General features: G+C 38.1%; 1 protein-coding gene across 3 annotated transcripts in view; it reads left to right on the top strand.

The window, feature by feature from the left end:
* The window catches only part of rtn2a (reticulon 2a), a 29,809-nt gene extending 10,883 nt beyond the window's left edge, over positions 1 to 18,926 (top strand). For 2 of the 3 annotated variants that reach the window (XM_065281588.1, XM_065281587.2), the window contains exons 2-10: positions 259 to 312; positions 839 to 1,324; positions 4,238 to 4,426; positions 9,159 to 9,366; positions 13,711 to 13,846; positions 17,363 to 17,432; positions 17,762 to 17,808; positions 18,017 to 18,075; positions 18,376 to 18,926. In XM_065281588.1, the coding sequence (XP_065137660.1) occupies positions 259 to 312; positions 839 to 1,324; positions 4,238 to 4,426; positions 9,159 to 9,366; positions 13,711 to 13,846; positions 17,363 to 17,432; positions 17,762 to 17,808; positions 18,017 to 18,075; positions 18,376 to 18,451 (1,325 nt within the window). In that variant the 3' untranslated portion in view covers positions 18,452 to 18,926. Of the gene's footprint in view, positions 1 to 258; positions 313 to 838; positions 1,325 to 4,237; positions 4,427 to 6,424; positions 6,564 to 9,158; positions 9,367 to 13,710; positions 13,847 to 17,362; positions 17,433 to 17,761; positions 17,809 to 18,016; positions 18,076 to 18,375 lie in introns of those variants that run through there. The other variant, XM_073815623.1, reaches the window with a different exon arrangement.
* The last annotated feature ends 1,349 nt before the right edge of the window (positions 18,927 to 20,275 follow it).

Below are 20,275 nucleotides of genomic sequence, written 5' to 3'. Positions count from 1 at the left end.
ATTATACCTTAAGATGGTGGACGGCACTCACTCAAGCAAAGGCTTAGACCATAGCTCCCTTTTATGGATATCCATAATATTCAAATGGACATGAGCTGGCAAAGTCCACTTTACAGTTCTGGCCAACAACCGCTTACTTGGAAAATGTCTGTTTGACCTTCATAAAAAGTAACCAATCAATGTTTGTTCCTTTGTGTTCATCCCATACAGAGGGGAATCTGACATTAAACATTTTGGTCACATGTTCTTATGTTTCAGAGGAATTCGGAACAGTGAGCTCAACGCCTGACTCCACCCCTTCCTGCTCTGATGGTGACAGATTAAATTTTCATATTCATATACAGTATATAAATATTTACTGCTTTATTTGATACCGGAATTAGGGATGCATAACGATTAATTGCGATTAATCTATAGCAGAAACAAAGTTTTTGTTTACATCGTATATGTGTGAACTGTGTATAATAATTATGTATATATAAATATGCACACATGCATGTATAATTTTAAGAAAAAGATATAATTATATATTAAGTATTTATATTTATATATAATATAAATTATACATAAATATACAAATGTATATACACAAAATATACTTAAATATATACATGCATGTGTGTGCATTTATCTATACAAAGTTTTTATACACAATTCACACACATATATGATGTAAACAAAAACTTTTATTCTGCTATAGATTAATCGCAATTAATCGTTATGCATCCCTAACCTGAATGAAAATCCAATTCAAAATTTAAGTCAAAACTATAAGTAATGTTTGCCTTGAGAGTAAAGAACGTACATTTCTCCAAAAATCTTTTCCATCTTTGCTCAGGTGGAAATGAGGAGTCCGACTTTCCTGAACTGCAGACAGCCAGGGAGTGGTCTGAGGATGAGGAAGGTCCAGACATTGAAGATACGGATGAATGTCTCAGCAGCTCTTCCATATGGGGCACACCTCGCCAGAACTCGTTCGAGCTCACCTTCTCCTACTTTGCCCTTTCTGATAGCGACTGCTCACCACGGAGAGACTCAGGGCGGCGAAGGGCCGGAGGAAGAGGCAGCCGAGGTTCGATAAACCGCACGGATACCGCAGAAAGTCAGTTACCTCCGGATTCCCCCGCTGTGGACTGGGACCTCTCTGAGGAAGGGGAGGGAGATGCGGAGCAGGAGGATTTGTCTCAGACTTTAGAGCCCTCCGCACAGGACTGGATAGAGGAGTTTCAAGAGAAAGACTCAGCAACATGCAAACGATTGGAGGAGATCTCAGGCATCCAGACGCATAGTTTAAAGTACAGTCATCCAGATGAATCATCCACAGGTGCTTATGAAATTACAATCGTGTGCATACAAACAGCATTTTACACTTTCTGTGTGAGTGTTTGGGGTGAATGTGTGTTTGCATGGGTCTAACCAATGATTCAGTCTGCCAATATGTTACAGGTGTAGTGTTTAATTTTTGTGGCATAAGCGTCCCAAACTAGTGTTGGGTGATATGCCCCATTTTGAGATTGTCCTATGTTCAGCCTGTAATATCCCCGATATAGTATCAGGGTGCAGCCAATAGTTTACTTATTTGTTAATTTTTTACTCATTTATGACAAGTCACTTGATATTTGGACAAAAAGAAGCTGATTTACTCTAAGGGCAACACTGTCATGAGCAGTGATGGGAGTAACGCGTTATAAAGTCCATTCGTTTTAGCGGTAACGAGCATGTAACAAAATATTTTTTTAAATCAAGTACCGCAGTTACAATTACTGAAATTTAAATGAGTTGGTTACTCGCATTACTCTTTGTTGTGAAAATTAACACTTGCAGACAAGACATTTCTGATCTAATGTCGCAGGACCGTGGTGGGGGGAAAAATGAATCATTAAACTTCATCATGGCCCAGTTCGTATAGAATGAACATGAAAAATCAAAACGGGACAACGTACCTTTTGTGTAAAAATTGTCATAAGTTCATCCGGTCTCATGTTTGAAAATTATCTTTACAAAGCAATCCCAGTATGACAACAACTTGAATTTGTAGTCCACACAAGTAATCAATCGGAGAAATGTTGATATATGTTTACGTCGACTTTCATGGAAGAGAATGATCCACGATTGTTGCTTTCCAGTAAATTATGCACCCTGCGTTGTACAACCGTGTTAAAACTCCATAGTATGTGTTAGTGCAGTGCGCATTTTAGTTTCAGTTTTGGTTTCACTCGCTCCGTGTCCGACAAAACAATTCACTCGCTATGTGTCCGTCCGTAAAACAATCCACATACTCCGTTTTCTGATTAAATATCTTCCTTTAATCTGGTTTATCATTTAAACCAAACACAAAAAATATACAAATAATATATGATCTTAAATATCACGCATGCGGTAAAGAAAACAGTGCAACTCCACTTTATTCCAAAGAGCGCACTACCCGCAAGTTTCACAGTCTCCAAATTCTTAAAGAGACAGTACACAATTTTAACACATTATATATTTGCAATGTAAACATACAGAATATTTGTCTAAATGGTCTAAATGATATACATAAATAAACTAAGCTTACATATTAAGATAATTTCGAACAAAAATATTCAAAGGCTGAATCAAAAATAGGCTCCTACAGTATGTGATATATTAGAGTCTTACGTGTAAAATAACTCATCCATATAAGAAACTTCACTAAAATAATGGAGTACATAACCAATCTAACAAAAGAGTGACACCCACTGTGGCCCACAGCCTATCATTTTATCGTTTGACTGTTCAGTACTGTTCATATCGATATCATATTTACATTTAAAAAGCAGACATAAAAGTAACTTCAAAGTTCCTTTCCCTAGTAACTAATTACTTTTGATATACAGTAACTGGTAAAGTAATTCAATTACTTTTAAAAGAAGTAACTAGTAACTGTAACAAATTACTAATTTTCAGTAACTTGCCCAACACTGGTCATGACCGTAACCTTTTTAAAACGGATGCCATTAATCCAAGCAGGTCATTAAAGTCCAGGCGCTTGGAAATTTCCTGCGTGCCAGGGAGCGGGAACAACAAACTCGCGGGTTTTAAACACCTGCGCGCCTAACAACCTCTCTAGTGCAAGGAAATGTCATAGCCGCGCGTATTACAAGCTCATGTGGGTCATGCCATTACAAGTTCAGGGGCACAAATCCTTTTCCAAACACTACCACTGGTTACACTTACCAAAACAGTGATATGCTATAACAAAAATCTGTGGGGTATTTTGAGCTGAAATTTCACAGACACATTCTATGCACACCTTATTGTTATATTAAATTTGTAAAAATTGGCATGATATGTCTCCTTTAAAGTTTTTTGATGGCATGTTAAACATGTTAGGATAAGAGAGAAAATACTGTATCTTAAAGGCACAATATGTAAAATTTTTGCATTAAACAAATTCAGTTTTTAGAGAATTTACAGTTTTATCCAACTGGGGTCAGTTGTCAACGGCATCAAGTCCGGTTATCCTCAATTTTAGCTTTTGCTGCCATAGAAACCATACAGGTAGGTGTGTTCAACTTCATGTCGTCGTGCACAAACTGATCATCATGTGACATCAAAGGATCACAAGAGGAATTCAAAAGCAGTACTGTTTTGTTTCTCTCATGATACTTGGATGTCATACGCTAATAGATCTTCACGTCACTATTATTGCTTTTTATAACGATTATAACATTTTATTTTATTACATCATCTATGAACATGATTTGTGAGTCCTATCGAATCATTTCCTATCAACAGTAAAGGTAAAGACTCTTTCACAAGCTATGTGTCATCAAGCTATGCCTTGTTGTTGTTTATCACCTCTTGTGATAAAAATAATATAAAAATGACATACTTTCCCCACTAAAAATACAAAATGGCAAGCATCACTATAGGAAAGGCCAAGGTATAGTGATTAAAAAAGAGCCTACATTGAATTAGCACCACAAAGGTAAGTAAGTAAGTCACTTTGAATGAAAGCTTGTGCCAAATACTTAAATGTACAGTAACAATGTTTTGTCACTTATAAGATTTCATCACTAATCAGTCCAAAATACCCATAAACTTTAAATATCCTGTTGGCTGTTTGAACCAATTTATTTTTCTTTTCCTTTTCAGTTTATTACTGTTTTACTCTGCTCATTTTTATGACACAACAATTTTCTTACTTTAGATCTCATCTGTTGCGGTGACCACAGTTAATATTATGATGGTGATTAAATGTTAATTGTGTCAGCAGTACCACATCCTCATGGGTCAGATCCTTCTGTTTCCACGGAAACCACAACCAACCTGCAGACAGTGGACCCATCGTATACAACAGCTCCTGCCATTGGTCGAAATACTCAGGAAGAACAGATCTGTGACCTGTGGTACTCTACTCTCAACTTATCAGAGGGGACAACAGTTTGCTTGGAAATAGCAGGTTAGACATCTTATTGTTGATTTTTAGGCAGAGCACCACAAAGGGAGAAACCCAGGTGTGTTCAACTTCGTGGTGGGTTTGATCCCAGGGGAGCACATATACTGTATAGATTGAATGCACTGCAAATGGTGCATATCTGAAAGTGTGTAAATGTAAATGATTAACACCTCTTATGTTTGACAAAGCTTTTGAAGAACGCTTCATGAGTCAGTAAGTCAATATGTAAAGCAGAACCAGGGGATATGTTTTTTCTTGTTCACAAAAGCTTCCCACATGCTAACACCAATGCTCCATTGGAGAATACAGTGTCCGTCTCCATAGTAACACACTCCAGGGCCTGTTACCATAATGGGCCGATGCAACTGAGTGGATTTCTGGCCAGTCAATCTTCATTATTTCATTATTTCAACTAATGGTCTGTGCATGTGCTGCACACATCAGGTCCTTTATGGTTGGCATGTAAATCAAATATGTGACCCGTCGGCCTAAATGAGTTAAAATGTGCATGGTCTGATTTTAAGCTAGAGGCAAAAATTTTGATTAAATTTGAGGTTTTTATACAAATAAGTACAGTTACCTCATCTAGCGATCCCAATACTCCAAATAGTAATTAAACATTTAAAATGATATTTATTCATATGTTTGGTCATTATGACTCAATTTGCCAGGATGCGTCACATGGGGCCCTATCATACACCCAACGTCAGGCGCGATGCAAGTGTTTTTTGCTAGTTTCAGCCGGATGCAGTTATTATTTTCACATCTATGTTGTTTAAATTGCAGACTTTAAATAACAACCCTTTTGGACCACGCGCCTGGCACACCAACTGTTTTTTCCATTGTTAACTAGCAAAAGTGAATTCTGACACGTCCTTATGCAGGGTTCACACCAGATGCGGTAGAGGCGGCAAGCGCGAGTGATTTAAATGTTAAGTCAATGCAAAGACGCGATTAGGCATCCTGCAGCGTGGTATGCGCCATAGGCACGGCGTGAATGGTGTTTCTCGTGAATTGAGCGTTGCCACGGGAAACGTACGAGTTGAAAAATCTGAACTTTGGCGGATTTCCACGCCGCTTTAACCAATCAGGATCTTGCTGTAGTAGTGACGTGATTACAGGAAGCGAGCGGAGTCTCAGCAAAGTGGCAGAAGCCCCTCCCATGATGCGAATTTCCGCATGAATGTCTCGAATGACTAGATTTTCACGTGCGAATGAAGTGAGAAAACTTAAATGTTCAAGCGTCCAACTACGTTTTTGCCGCCTCTACCGTGGCTGGTGTGAAGGCACCATTAGTGTACCTGCGCAATGCGCTTCAAACCATGTGCTTAGTTCAGTAAAATAGGGAGTTTCAAAATGGAGGTTTTTATGTTGTGTTTTATACTGTAGGGTAGTTTACACAAAATCATTTTATATCGTAATTGTGAAAATTGTGACATTATTTGCATGGATAATACGTGTTAAGACATCTTGTGATATCGCCAACTAGTGGCCTTACATGCATAATGCATTTTTTTCCTGGATCCATCTAAATAGGATTCGTTTTGAGGAAAAACCTTTTCACTTTTATTATATCATTGTTGTGTAAACGTTTTCTTGTGAGGTTATGACCTCACAAAATAGCCGATTTCACAACAATATATACAAAAAAGTTGTCTAACACAAAGCACCACCACAGAGTTCATGGGACAAGATTATAAAGGTGTGTGTATCCATACACCCAGCAGTGTAAGGATGGGTTTGGTGGCCCCGCTTTGTCTCAGGGCCTGGGACAACATTTCTAATAAAATACATTTTAGAGCTGCACAAGTGATAGTGTAAATCAAAAGCTAAAATATTTAGAGTCATTTACTTAATATACAAATCCTTTTTACATTGTATGAGCTGATGACAGGTAGATAAAGATATTGAGATTATATTTGAGTATATTTATGTCCTAGCCATGTCAGTCTAACTCTGACTGCCTTCTTGAATGGGGCGGGCACAATTGTGCAGCTTTATTTTTGGGTTGTTGGTGCAGAGGGCTGCTGACAGAGCAAGACCAGCCAAAAACAGCGTGGGGGCTTTTAGAGAGGATCAGGGACATAGGCACAGGAAAGAGAGTGGTCGACCCATGAAGACTCCAACATGACCAGTAAAGGTGAGGGGAAGAAATAAATAATAAACTGAGGATTTTATTTTGGTAATGTTCTGGTAAAGAGAGAAATTGAGCAGGTTAGGATTTAGGTAGTTGAGTTTTTTTTGTGTGTCTGGAGGTGGGAGTTTATTCTTGTGAGTGTGAAAAACTGTTCAGTGGCTATAATTGTCTGATGATTGTAGATTGCGGTTGTGTGTTTATGTAGGAGATAATGAATGAAAACTTGGAATTTTGATAGTTATTTAACTCCATATTAAATACCCATGCATGGAGTTATGTGTGTTTTGATGTCCTTATGTTTATTACACGGATCTCTAGAATACTTGATTCTGATTGGTCCATCGTAGCATGATCATTGTAGTAAGATGATCACTTTTTACACTGATGACATGAATACAAAATGTACAGGTATACAAAAGATACCTTGTCACGTCTTGCATGCACAATTTCGAAACCAAACCAAATGTGAGTTGGGTTATTCGATTCATATTGATCTGTGGTTTATCGTTAAACTATGTTTTGAACAGGCTTGCATTAATGTTCATGTTGTCCCACGCTGGAATAAAATGTTTTTGTGGTTCGTAATCTTTCAGCATGTAATGGCATATCAATAATAAATACGGTTACTTTGTTTGTAAGTGATGTTGTCAATAGCTTAATATATCTAGCTTTTCCTCTACAACTTGCTCATAGAAAAAACAATACATAAAATTAAACAAATTGAAGCAATGAAAATTAATAATAATAAGAGATTTTTGGATTGAAAAAGCTTTCTAAAAAGCTTAATAACAATATTAAAGGTGCATTGTGTAACTTTGAGAAGGATATCTTGAGAGAAATGCAATATAATATACATAACTAAATTATCAGTGGTGTATATAAAGACCTTACATAATGATGTAAATAATTTTTTACATAAGAATGAGCCTTTTTTATCAACGTACACCACGGGGTCCCCTTACGTGGAAGTTGCCATCATGTTTCTACAGTAGCCCTACTGTTTTACAAAATGCTTTTTGTCCCTAAGTTGTCTCAGACGATGACATGTTTGTCCTATGGAGCTACCGTAGCTTCTCTTTGCGTTTCGAAATTAAAGTTGGTTGCCATTCACAATCTCAATGCTAGATGTCGCTAAAACCCATACTGTACCTTTAAGGAAATTTCTTACATAGATGATTGTTGCAATGTAGAAAATGACAATCAAACCAAGTTTATTTATTTATTTTTTATTTCAGAATACTTAAGATCCTACGATGAAAGTCAATATGGTTTATTTTCCTCAAAAATGGGTGAAATTTTCCTTTTATTGGATGACGTGAACTCAGAAAATCAATGCAAGTGTTAAATTCTTCATCTGTTTCTTTTTATTCTACGAACACTTCATTTTTACATTGTAACCTGAGTGAGTCTAACACATGCTTGCTAAAAATAACCATATGTAATAAGTCTGTTAGGCCACCTGCCATAACAATAGATACAGTAGGTGTGCTGGAAGCCAGGGTCTTCGTTCACATTACGTAGAGGTTATAAATAGTCCATCTACCAGCTGCTAGATCCAGCCGTTCAAATCCGAGCGGCAACCATGAATGACATTTATTGCTGAGGTAATTCTGAATGGATTAGCATTGAGTATTAGCCTGTACGCTATCTACTAAGCCTCTTTGGAGTTATGCCACTAATATAAACAAATGAAACCTATGAACTCTTATCAGATTTCTATAATATCATCAAATGGTTAGTTACAATGCTTGATTCTGATTGGTCAAAAGCTGTGATTTATTTTTGATAAAACACATTCATGACCGCTGCACACAATGATTCTGTGTATCATTCACTGCGCAACACATAAATATGAGAAAAAAACATTATGTCGGTCATGGACTATTTTTTCCAGTGGAAAGAATCATTTTGGTGATTTTACTTCATGAAAGGTGTGTTGTTACATATATTTTTGCTTTAATATTTGTGTGACAAGCAATAAGGTACTCAAGGCTAGTGCTGTATAAGTCTGAATAAGTCTCAGTTGAAGGGTTTACTACACTTTGCTTTATGAGTAACAACGCTGTGACTAATTCCTCGATACAGCACTGCCTCTTGTATCATATTGCTTACTTAATACAGATGGAGTAAAGCTTTACCCAATGTATTAAACTGACTTTAAAACTTTACTTAGACTAGAGAGGTTTGTAATTTAAGTCATTCTTAAGTCATTCTCGTAAGAGTAAGGCGCTCAAAGACAGTTTGAGTGCTATCAGCAGGTGGTTTAAGAGACCACTTTAAATTCTTCGTTTCTTTTCCTTCCTACGCTATCTAATAATAGCCCAGGTCAGACCAAAAGACTCCTTGCAGTTTTTCTTCTTGTCATCAGTAACATAAACTCACCCACCCACTTGTGTAGCAAGGGCCTTTTGTATTGTAACTAGAGTAATTCATGTTGATTCACTATTTTTGAATTTTTAAAGTGCAGCACTTTATTGTCGCCCCCTAAACCTCCAATACTTAGTTTTAATCTACCTGACCACCAACCCACAACCCAACCCAAAAAATTATTTCATACACTATAGCCATTCACAACCCCATTTTTTATCTTCTCTTTAGTAATGGACCTGATCTACTGGAAGGATATGGAGCGCACAGGCGTGGTGTTCACTGGCCTGGTGGTGGGGCTGCTGTCTCTGTTTCAGCTCAGCATCATCACTGTGGTGTCCACCCTCTCGCTGGCCATCATGTGCTTCACCATCTCAGTGAGAATCTACTACAAACTACTGCATGTGCTCCAGCTGGGAGACAGAGTAAACCCCTTTCAGTGAGTTTTGGTTATTGTTTTTCTTTAAATGTGCTGTGAGATATTATGATGAGCATTGATAGTGTTGGGGGTAATGCATTACAAATAACGCGCATTACGTAATAATATTACTTTTCTGAAGTAACGAGTAAAGTAACGCATGTAATGCGAGTTACTTTTCAGTTTAATTAATTTTATTAAAAATAAAATAATGTACTGAATAAAATTGAACATATTAACATAATTACGCACTCTGTGCGCCTGAGCGGGAACAGTTTGAGTCAGAAACAGAGATGGCAGGCCAGAGCTTGACATTTTTGCAATCATAAAAAACACCTGCAAGGCCTGAAAGAGATCAAGCCTCAGCCAAGTAAGAAAAAGTAACGCAAAAGTAACTTAAAAGTAACGTAAGCATTACTTTCCATGAAAAGTAGCTAAGTAACGCAACTAGTTACTTTTTTGGGGAGTAACTTAATATTGAAATGCATTACTTTTAAAAGTAACTTTCCCCAACACTGAGCATTGAGTGCTTTCAGTTGTATATTTGGGATTGTTCTTTGTGAGATCTGTAGGATGAGATTTTACGTTGAAATTTTTATTTAAATGTTTATTGCACTGTGCCATCTTAGGCTGAACTCTTTCACCGCCAGCGTTGCCAGCCAGCACCAGCGTTTTTCATGATTTTCACCAAAGTTTAATGCCTTCCAGAAAATGTTCTTCTTTAAATATATAAACATACAATATACCAAATGAAAGAACAGACCCTCTGCTTTCAAACAAAAAAAAAACGTTTCTTCCTACCTTCAGTGGTTCTTTTGTAATCAGCTTTTGAATATGGGTAGGTTTCTGCAAAAACACCACATTTTGAGCAAAAAGCAGAGATAATTCCATTTTTGTGACAGACTTTTCATAGAGATCCCATTCAGAGCGATCTTTAAAACAGACACGGACATGCAGCCGCTTGCCATAGGGCAATACTTCCGGTTTTAAAAAGTTGCGGAAGGGCGCTACCTGGTGGATAATAGCGGTATTGCGGAAAGACGGAAAATCTCGTCATTGGCGGGGAAGCGTTTTCTCTTAATTGACGAGATATCTCGTCAATGGCGGGGAAAGAGTTAAAGGTATAGCGGAAGATTTTCCAGAATTATTTAAAAGAACCGCCCCTCCCGAGAGGGAACACCTGTTAAACGCGTGCACGAGACAGAGAGAGAGAGAGCATGCAGGAGCCTAGTTCTTCTCTTCGCTCTGTTTACAAGTTTCTGTCGGCATGTTTACCGTGTCTGTGCGGTTCGTGACTCATGCCAGGGCTAGCATCGCTAATCATAGCTTACATCAACTTTTACTAGCAGTGATTTTAAATGGATTTCTCCAAATAGCATGACAAAATGTACCTTTCCAGTAGAAACTTCGCGTGGGAAGCCCAACCTGTCCTTTTAGCTCACGCCAGCGTGTGAAATAGTCTCCCATAAACACTCTGGTCTTGTTTATTTCTTTATAGTCCTTTCTCTTCTTGTCATACAATTCGTAGACACTTTTTCTCTTGCGACCCTCAGACATTTTGAAAAAAAAAACACAGCGAGAACGCGAGCTTCAATGAATGGTTGAAACCGTAGCACAACACACATACACGTGAAAGTGCGCATGTGCAGCAAGCGAACCTAGCGGACAGCATTTTAAAAATGTGTTGTATCATTTTTACGCTGAGGACATTCAGTTGTATTGCTCTTTTAATGAGTCAGAGTTTGGAAAGTTAACTGACCTACTGGAATGCTTGTCATCTATTAAGATCTGGTTAAACAAAAACTGTCTACAATTAAATACAAACAAGACTGAAACCATAATTATTGCCCCAGACCAAAAAATCCCTAAAATTAAACAACATCTCTGCTCTCTACAATCATCTGTCAAGCCTAGCCTAAGAAACCTTGGGGTATTGTTTGACCAATCAATGTCATTGGATGGTCACTCTAAATTGTTGGTCAGAAATTGTATTTATCATTTACGAAATATCTCCAAATTGAGATTATGGCTGCCTAAAGCTACAATGGAGTTGATTATTCATGCTTTTATTTCTTCTCGCCTTGATTATTGTAATTCAATTTTTATCTGTTTTAACAAATAAAGAAATAAAGAAAGAAGATGACATGAGGTCATTATGAGTCATTTCTAATTCTGGTTGTCCCAGTAGCAAGTACATACAAATGAGTAACTGTCCTCTCAGTAAATGACGAAAGACGGAAGACGTGAACTTCACTGCTTCACTCTCATTGGTAGTCGCTTATCATTTGCATAAAGTTGCCCTGTTCTCATCAAAGGTGCAACCATACGACAACACGGAAGTGACTTAAACTGCAATTCATTGACTGGCCGCTATAGACTGGCTCCAAATGGGGGTCAGTCCCATAGACCCCAACCCATGTTAAACTGCCAAACTTGAGCAGAAATTAATATGTTTACAGCCTGGTACAAAAAGTCATTTTGGTCTATTAAGCTAATTTTGCCCTTCATTACAACTGTAAGGAGGGTGATTTCAGCAACCAGGTACCTCAGCTCCACCCATGTGCCGCCTCCTTGGCCATTTTCCTTATCCGCAAATGATGCGTGGTGATGCGATTCCAATATGGCAAAAACCTAGGGGTGACATCACCTCCGTATTTTTTTACAGAATATGGGCTAGATTTACTAGCAGCTTGCGCTAGTGCAAACCATAATTTTGGCGTTAAATAACGATGTTGGGATTTACTAAAGATGCGCAGTGGATAATAAGCGCTGAAATGGTGTGGTTTACTTATTTTTGCGACTGACCTTATTGCATAGGCATTAGGGATGTGCATCGATGCATCGCGTTCCCATTGAAAAGACCTGTCTAAAAATCGATTCTGAATCGTAAGGCTCCGATTCAGTGTTTCATGCACAGCTTGTGTACTACGGCTCCGTGATCAGTAGGAAGTCCAATCTAAAATCACTATGAGTTTGACTAGTTTATAACGAGTATTTAAAAAAGCAACACTCGTCAAACACAATCATTTAAAATATTCTCTATTATCATGAAAATACCTGAAACAATCTGAAGAACAGCGTTATAAATATTCCTGTAGACATTTCCTGGAATAGTGTTTGTAATGATACTTCTTCTGTGGCACAAATGGAGTTTCTGCACGAAAGCGCCCCCTGGCTTTTGAATGTGGCTGCATTTCACCGTAATTCATTTAAATTCATTCATTGATAAAACGCGCATTTGCCCGATTAATTGTCACAACCCTAATAGGCATTTCTAGGAGTGTCCCTTACAGACGCAAACTTTTTGGGATGAAATTATTTAAATGATTCACGCAACACGCTTTACTAATGTTTGCGTGTGTGTTATGACTGGTATTTGAGCTGATATTTAATGACGAAGAAAGCATGTCTTAAATTACATTGTGCTTGAAATGGCTGCACTTATTGATAAAAAAGAGGGATCACAGAGAGTGCTTGATACAAGGCAGATTGTTTTAACATATAACAGTTTACACAGGAACATATTATTCAAAAATATTGTTTTCTAAGCCATGTTATTTATTTTATTTGCTGAAGTAAATAAAAGAGGAGTCACTAGGAGAAGTTACACAATACTAGATGTTTCAAAACTTCTTGTAAACCTTCATTTTTAGTCCTCCAGTTCTTTTCAGTGTCCTATGGCTTCGTTACCCAGAATTTTTCGTTGCGATGTCTGTGGTGCTGAACTCAAGAGCAGCTCTACTTAATCGCAATCCTGAACTAATTAGCGCTGCACTTAGTAGATTGCTTTAGCCAGTATGGAAATCAGCTGTTGCGGCTATGTTATTTAATTTGCCCTTTTTAAGGAAACAACCCCCAGATAGTTATTACCACTTCCTTCTGCACTTTTTTTAATTTGCGCTCATACACTCATTTCCCCCGTTTAGTAGATCTCAACTTTGTCGCTTAGGTGGACACGCCCACTTCCTGTCACCAATGGTCGCTCATGTTAGCAGAAGTCATCCATGAATCATTCTGCCGCATAACTGTGTCTTTAAAAAAGTAACAGGGTTCATGGGAACGTTGTCTCAGACGATGATGTGTTTGTCCTGTGGCGCCTACCGTAACTTCTCTATGCGTTTCGAAAAAGAGGGGTGAGCTGTGGACTGAGCCACTGCTTTCAATTCACAATCTCCCCGCAAGATGGCGCTAAAACTCTACACAGTGGACCTTTACAGTGATGCAAAAGGAAATATTGGTCTAGGGAGAAGCTAAAAGACAATACCATACTGTACCCTTGAAAAATAATAATAAATCCTTGAAAGTATTATATGAGCATACAGTGTGTAATAATTGGTTGTTTGTCTATGCATTAATGTGCTGCAGGTCATATCTAGATTTGGACATCAGTTTAAAAGAAGAGGCTCAGCACTACATGCAAAAGGCCATTGTGTTGGCCTGTCATGCTGTGGACACACTGAGGAACCTCATCTTTGTAAGCAACCTGTTCAACTCGCTCAAGGTGAGGATTCGTGAGGAGCTGGCTCTTAAGTATTCAACATTTAAGAAAATTTTCAGATTTTCAGATCGATGAGTTTTGTACAAAATCAATGCGTTTGAGAAAAGCAGTATATCTGGAGCTATAAAATGTACAGTATGTGGAAAATAATGTGTTTTTTAACCAAAAACCACACATTGTATCATACCAAATACACAAAATAACATTGTTTTCTAGCAATGAAATAGGTGCACTTTAATTTAGCTTACAGGCATGTACGAGTATAACCAAAACAACAATGGCGGCCTACAGGACTGTGTTTGTGCTTCTTAAGATATTGGGCCCTATTTTAACGATCTGAAAGGCAAGTGCGAAGCGCAAAGCGCAAGTGACTTTGTGGGCGGATCTTCGGTGCTGTTGCTATTTTCCCGGCGGGAGAAATAACTCTTGCGCCAGGCGCAAATCAATAAGGGGTTGGTCTGAAGTAGGTTCATTATTCATAGGTGTGGTTTGGGCATAACGTCAAATAAACCAATCAGAACACTATCCAACATTCCCTTTAAACGCAAGGGCGCAAGTTCCATGGCGGGTTGCTATTATTATGACGGATTTACCAGGCGCACGCCAGGAGCGGTTCACAGCCGAGGAGACTGACGTTCTTGCAAGAGCAGTCAAAGACAAGTTGTTTTGTATGGGGATGGGAGAAACCCGCCCAAATCAGCGTAGGTTAAACAGGCGTGAGAGGAAATAGCCACAATTGTCTCATCAGCTGGCATCCCCAGGACGTTGCGCCGCAAGCGCTACAATGATGTCAGGAGACGGGGGAATCCCAAGCTTGCCAGCATAAATCGGGCACGCCGTGTAACGGGAGGTGGATCTGCCTCAGGACCTGACGCCAGCAGAGGACATCGCTGCGTCCACCCTCACCGCTGAAAGCCAAGAAACGCAAGCAGTCCCACCCCAAAGTACACTTACAAATCAAGTTCACATACATTAAGGTTTATCATGAAAACATTTTAATTATTATTTACATAAAATAAACGTAATACAGCCACACAACAAACTTATGAAAATATTTTAATTGTTATTTGCATGATAATTTTTTAAACGCAGCCACACAAAATAAATAATACAATTTCCCTTATCTCATGTGTTAATATTTTTTATTGTAACAATTTATGATTTGCAAAAATAACTGTTGCATCTGTGTAGATTAGATAAGCAAATTGTGTGCGCGTTGTGCACGCTATACATTATGGTCAAGCATGCGCCCTTAAAATAGCATAATGAACAACGCGCAACGCACTGACTTTAGACTAGTTTTTTCTGGTCAGTGGCGCAATTGTTTTTTGAAACTGCAAAATAGCATCAGGGATGGTTTGCGCCGGAACACGCCTCCTTTTTTGCAAGTTCATTCCCTAGTTTGCCGACGTGCGTCAGTGGAGGGAAAAACCCGCTGTGCGCCGGTGCAAAATACGAATGATACATCCTTCACTGACAAAGTCAATTGCGCTGGGTGCTAGGTAGGGCCCATTGAGTTTATTATCACTGCTTTAACAAAGATTACAAAATGTTGGTGCTTTATAGTCCAGGGTCACTCATTGTCCATCTGAAAAAAACTGCTCAATGCTTTCGACGTCTTCATTGTTTATTTTTATTGCTCTGTTAAAGAATGCCTATGTGCTCTGGCATGTAGTGTTTCTTTATAAGGTAACATCGCCATCTACTGGCCTGGGACACATAATACAACAAATTTTGTCTCATTTAGTCGTCAGATTTAGCGTTGTTGTGTGTACGTGAAATGTTTCATAAACCCACACATTTTTTTACTACATTGTTGTTGTGTAAACACAGACTTATGATTAAATTATTACTTTTTTTAGCTATTGCTACAATTCATCTTCACACATTAATCTAGATTCTGCATGGTTATCACCTTTAGACATTCATGGTTTAATTTCATGGTTTCGCTCTTTCTCTGTGATAGAGCGTATCATTTCTCCTTCAGATCGTATTATCATAGAAACGCTTGTTTACCTGTCAATTTCATCCTCTGTATTGTATGTCTTGATAGATTATCTTCATTCCTTCACTATTTATTACATCTTCTTTTCATTCATTTTATTCAGTACTTCAGTGTTGCTTTTGTATTTAGTTTCTATTCTGCAGACCTGTTCTCAGTATTTAAAGCCTGCATCTCAGCTGTGCACTTAAAATAAAGCAGAGCATCAGCTGTCACACTAATTACAATGATAACTATCTACAAGAAAATGGTTTGTGGGATTTCTTTTTAAGGATTAATTGTAAGACTGAACACAAAGTGTCACCTAGACCACAAAAACAGTCCTAATGTTTTTTTTTTTTATAAATAAGCTTTCCATTTATGTATGGTTTGTTAGGATAGGACAATTTTGGCAACTATTTGAAGTTCTGGAATCTGAGGGTGCAAAAAATTGAAAATATTAAGAAAATTGCCTATGAAGGTGTCCAAATGAAGTCCTACGCAACACAAATTACTAATGATAAATACATTTTTAAATATTTATATATATATATATATATATATATATATATATATATATATATATATATATATATATATATATATATATATATATATATATATATATATATATATTTAAAGTTGGACATTTACAAAATATCTTCATGGAACATGATCTTTATTTATTATCATAATGATTTTTGGCATTCAAAATTTATAATTTTGACCCATACAATGTATTTCTGGCTATTATGACTGATTTTGTGGTCCAGTTATGTAACTTTTTTATACGCTTAAACTGTTTACTGCTCCGAGGTTTGTCTATCAAAGAGGTAAATTTTCATGTATTTATCAAATGTAGCATCAATACATCATAAATGTTCTTTCAAACACATTAAGTTGAAAAATTTGCACAACTTAGCACAGCAGAAGTGTCTCTTATTACTCCCTATGAGTGGGGGGGCCAAGTCTAACAGATTCACACTATGACCCGTGTGGTATGTGACATGGGACATATGTGCTCCTGTGAAGTACAAGACGGGGGATGAGGAGGGTCTTGTCCTGAGTGTGGGGTTTCCAGTTTCTCCACAACTCTACACCAAGAGATATAAGAGAAAACGTGTTTACTAAAGAATGACAGCTAGTGCAAGGCAAAGCCCCCACTAGAGGTCGCCAGAGCTCTCTTAATGTTTTATTTCACAGCATGCAATCTGTGCTATAAACATACAGTAACTGCCTTTCCTGCCAGAAAGGAAAAATCTGACACAATTTGGCTCAATTGATAAAGCATTATGTTAGCAGTTTAAAGGTCATGGGTCTGAACCCAGAGAACACACATCCTGATAAAATGCATACTTTGAATGAACGCATCTGCCAAATGCATAAATGTAACCGCACAACTCCTTTTTTTAAAATAAGATATGTATGACACATGCTGAAATATGTGTGTATGCATTTATGATGTGTGATTTGGTTTTATTTCTGTATACCCAAACATTTTGGGAAGTGTCTAATGAAATGTTCATTGTTGTTTTCAGTTCTTGTTGTTGATGTACCTGGTGACGTACCTGGGAAACCTCTGTAATGGCCTGACCCTGCTCATCATAAGTAAGATTACATTGCAAATGAATACAGTCAGGAAAAACAATAAAAAAAATGGTCCCTAGCTGTTACGGGGGCGGTACCCTTTCAAAAGGACAAATTTGCACCTAAAAGTTCATATTGATACATCAAAGATACATAGTGGTACCAAATGTATTAATATCAGTACCTAAACCTGGTATTAGGACATTTTAAAGGAACAGCTAGGGACCATTTTTTGACAGTGCCTACTGGACGAACAGTAGGGCTTTTATTGCATGATATGTTAGCAGCAGTTAATGTTAAATATCTTTCTAACTAGTTTACTTCATTTATTTTTATCATGTGATGTTTAGGTGTGATTGCGGTCTTCTCTGTTCCTCTGGTCTACAGTCGGCATCAGGTAATGCACTGTAAAGAAATGATTTGTTAGTTCAACTTAAAAAAGTAAGATGGTTGCCTTTAAATTTTGAGTTTATTCAACTTAAAAAAAATTCTCAAATATTTTTACGTTGAATTAACATTTTTACAGTGTGTGACACAATACTGTGTCTCCAACAATATTTTCTACATAGTTTCATGCAGTCTCTTTCTCTCTCTTGTCTTCACAGGATAAAGTAGACAGCTGCTTTGCAGTGGTACAAGCTCGTATTGACAACATGAAGGACTTGTGAGTATAGCGGCACCACACATGATGTAATGATAATCAGATTTTACTGTTGAGTTAGTGTCTTGCGAGTATTTTGTGAACTTGAGCATCTCTTTTATTATAAACCCTTTCAACTCGTGTGCAGAAGGCACGTATTTTGACATGACACATGATGCACATAGGTTTACATGACGCACCGGACACATATTTTGAATTTGCGCCCCTCATAAGAGTCACTGGCCTATATTATCCATAAAAAATTGTCCTGCTAATTTTATACAAGAACACAAATGATATTTATTTCGTTTATCTGTCACGCAGCTTTCGTCGGCTGGCTCAGGGTGGTGGGCCACCCCCCGACCCCACGCCCGGTGGAGCTAAACCCAAAGCCCATTGAGACGTCATAGAAAGAAGAGAGGAGCCACACGCTGTCAATCAAAAATGTCTTAATTAGCAGTTTAAGCTCAGAGTCCCGCCTCCACAGCAGTGAGGGCGGGTCTAATGAGACCCATCATGAAGGACCGTGCAAAGAACAATCTTGAAAGGTTTGGAAGTCTGAGAAGTTAAAGAGAAGCTGTTTTTAAAGTATATTGGCAGTATGATAGTCATTCGTTGGGCTGATGCTGACCTACAGACCTAAAGATCACTGAGAGATACCTGAAGACTTCAGTGAAGAAACGACAATGAAAATACTGAGCTTTTTCGATTCAGATCGACTTCAGTTTGCCTGCCAAAAACGTATTATCGCAGGACGGTTTTCAAATTTTCACATACTGACAGTCTCATAGATCTTGTGTTTGTGTGTATGTATGCGTGGGCAGCCCAAGCCTGTTACAGAACCTAAGAGCTATTAAAATGACAATGTTTCTTTTTCCTATGTTTCCTTGGTGTTGTTTGAGTCCAATTCGCAATCAAAACAAATCAGACTCTCTCAGACTCACCTTTAACAAACACTGGTGACTCAACAATAACCATTTCTGGCAACAAAATGTATACATGCATTGATGATGGCACTGAGTTTATAACACTTGATACAAGAAAAGGGAGCATTTTTGAACCAGTCATATGCTCTTGGATTCTTTTTAATGGTAATATCAAATACATTTAATGCTAATAAATCATCACTCTTATTGCAGATACTGTACCATGGGGTAGGGCTTGAACAAACACACAACCCTGATTAAACTTTAACATGTAACTCATATCACGCTGTTTTCTATGCCATTTATAATGTTTGCTTGGGGGACCATAAAACACAAAATAAAAAAATACTAGATACTTTTACAGACCACAATTTCTGAGAGACCTTGGGACTGTGCTGCTTTAAGTTGGGTCAGCCAACCTGGCAACCACCTTGCAATGCCTTACACTGTCAGAAAAAGGTACAGAACCTTTTCTTACCCCTTATGAGAATTAACCATGTTTTTTTTATGTGGTAAAGTGTTTTTTGTTTTAACTGTAGTACCCCTGACATTAAACTGGTACACAGTTGGTCCTTAAAGGTACACAATAGGTCCTACGGGTATAATATTACCTCAAATGGTACAACTTTTAAATGTCTTGTATACCCATAAAGGTACAAAAATCAACCTTTAAGGGTACCACCCCAGGTACAAGGTTTGAGGTAAAAACCCTCAAAACTAGCATGTCGTTTCAACTTTAACGGTTAACCTATAAAAATGTAAATGAGGCAGTCGGGGTTGCAATTCGGCCACTGGTTCGAATCTCATGGCCAACAGATTGTGAAGGCATCAGTTCCTCTCCGGGCGCTGCAGTGAAAGCTACCCACTGCTCCATGTTTTTTTAAAGGGCACATATTACCCAGATAGCAAAAATCATCTGGCCCAGATCTGGCCCGGACCATTCATAAGTTCTGTGCCAGATCCGTAAAACGGACCTGGGCCGGTGTCTTTTGGCACAACGGGCCAATACCGGCACGGATCCGTTTTTACACATCCGCACCAGCACTGGGCCACCTCCAGACCAGATGTGTATGCCTTTATGTTAATTTTGCCATGTGTGGGCCAGATCTGGTCCAGCTCTGTTCTGGATCTGGTCCAGCTCTGTTCCGGATCTGGTCCAGTATCACACCATATCTTACCAGCTCATCATTTAGAAACACACCGCACACTTTCTCTCTCTCCTTCAAGCTTCTTTAGCTCACATGCATGATTAAATATCTTGTTTTATGCTACTGATATTTTATTTCTAAAGTGTTTAC

This window comes from Paramisgurnus dabryanus, chromosome 8 (assembly GCF_030506205.2).
Source record: "Paramisgurnus dabryanus chromosome 8, PD_genome_1.1, whole genome shotgun sequence".
Classification (NCBI taxonomy): domain Eukaryota; kingdom Metazoa; phylum Chordata; class Actinopteri; order Cypriniformes; family Cobitidae; genus Paramisgurnus; species Paramisgurnus dabryanus.
The sequence above is the reverse complement of the archived record's forward strand: the minus strand, read 5'-3'. Positions and strand labels throughout refer to the sequence as shown.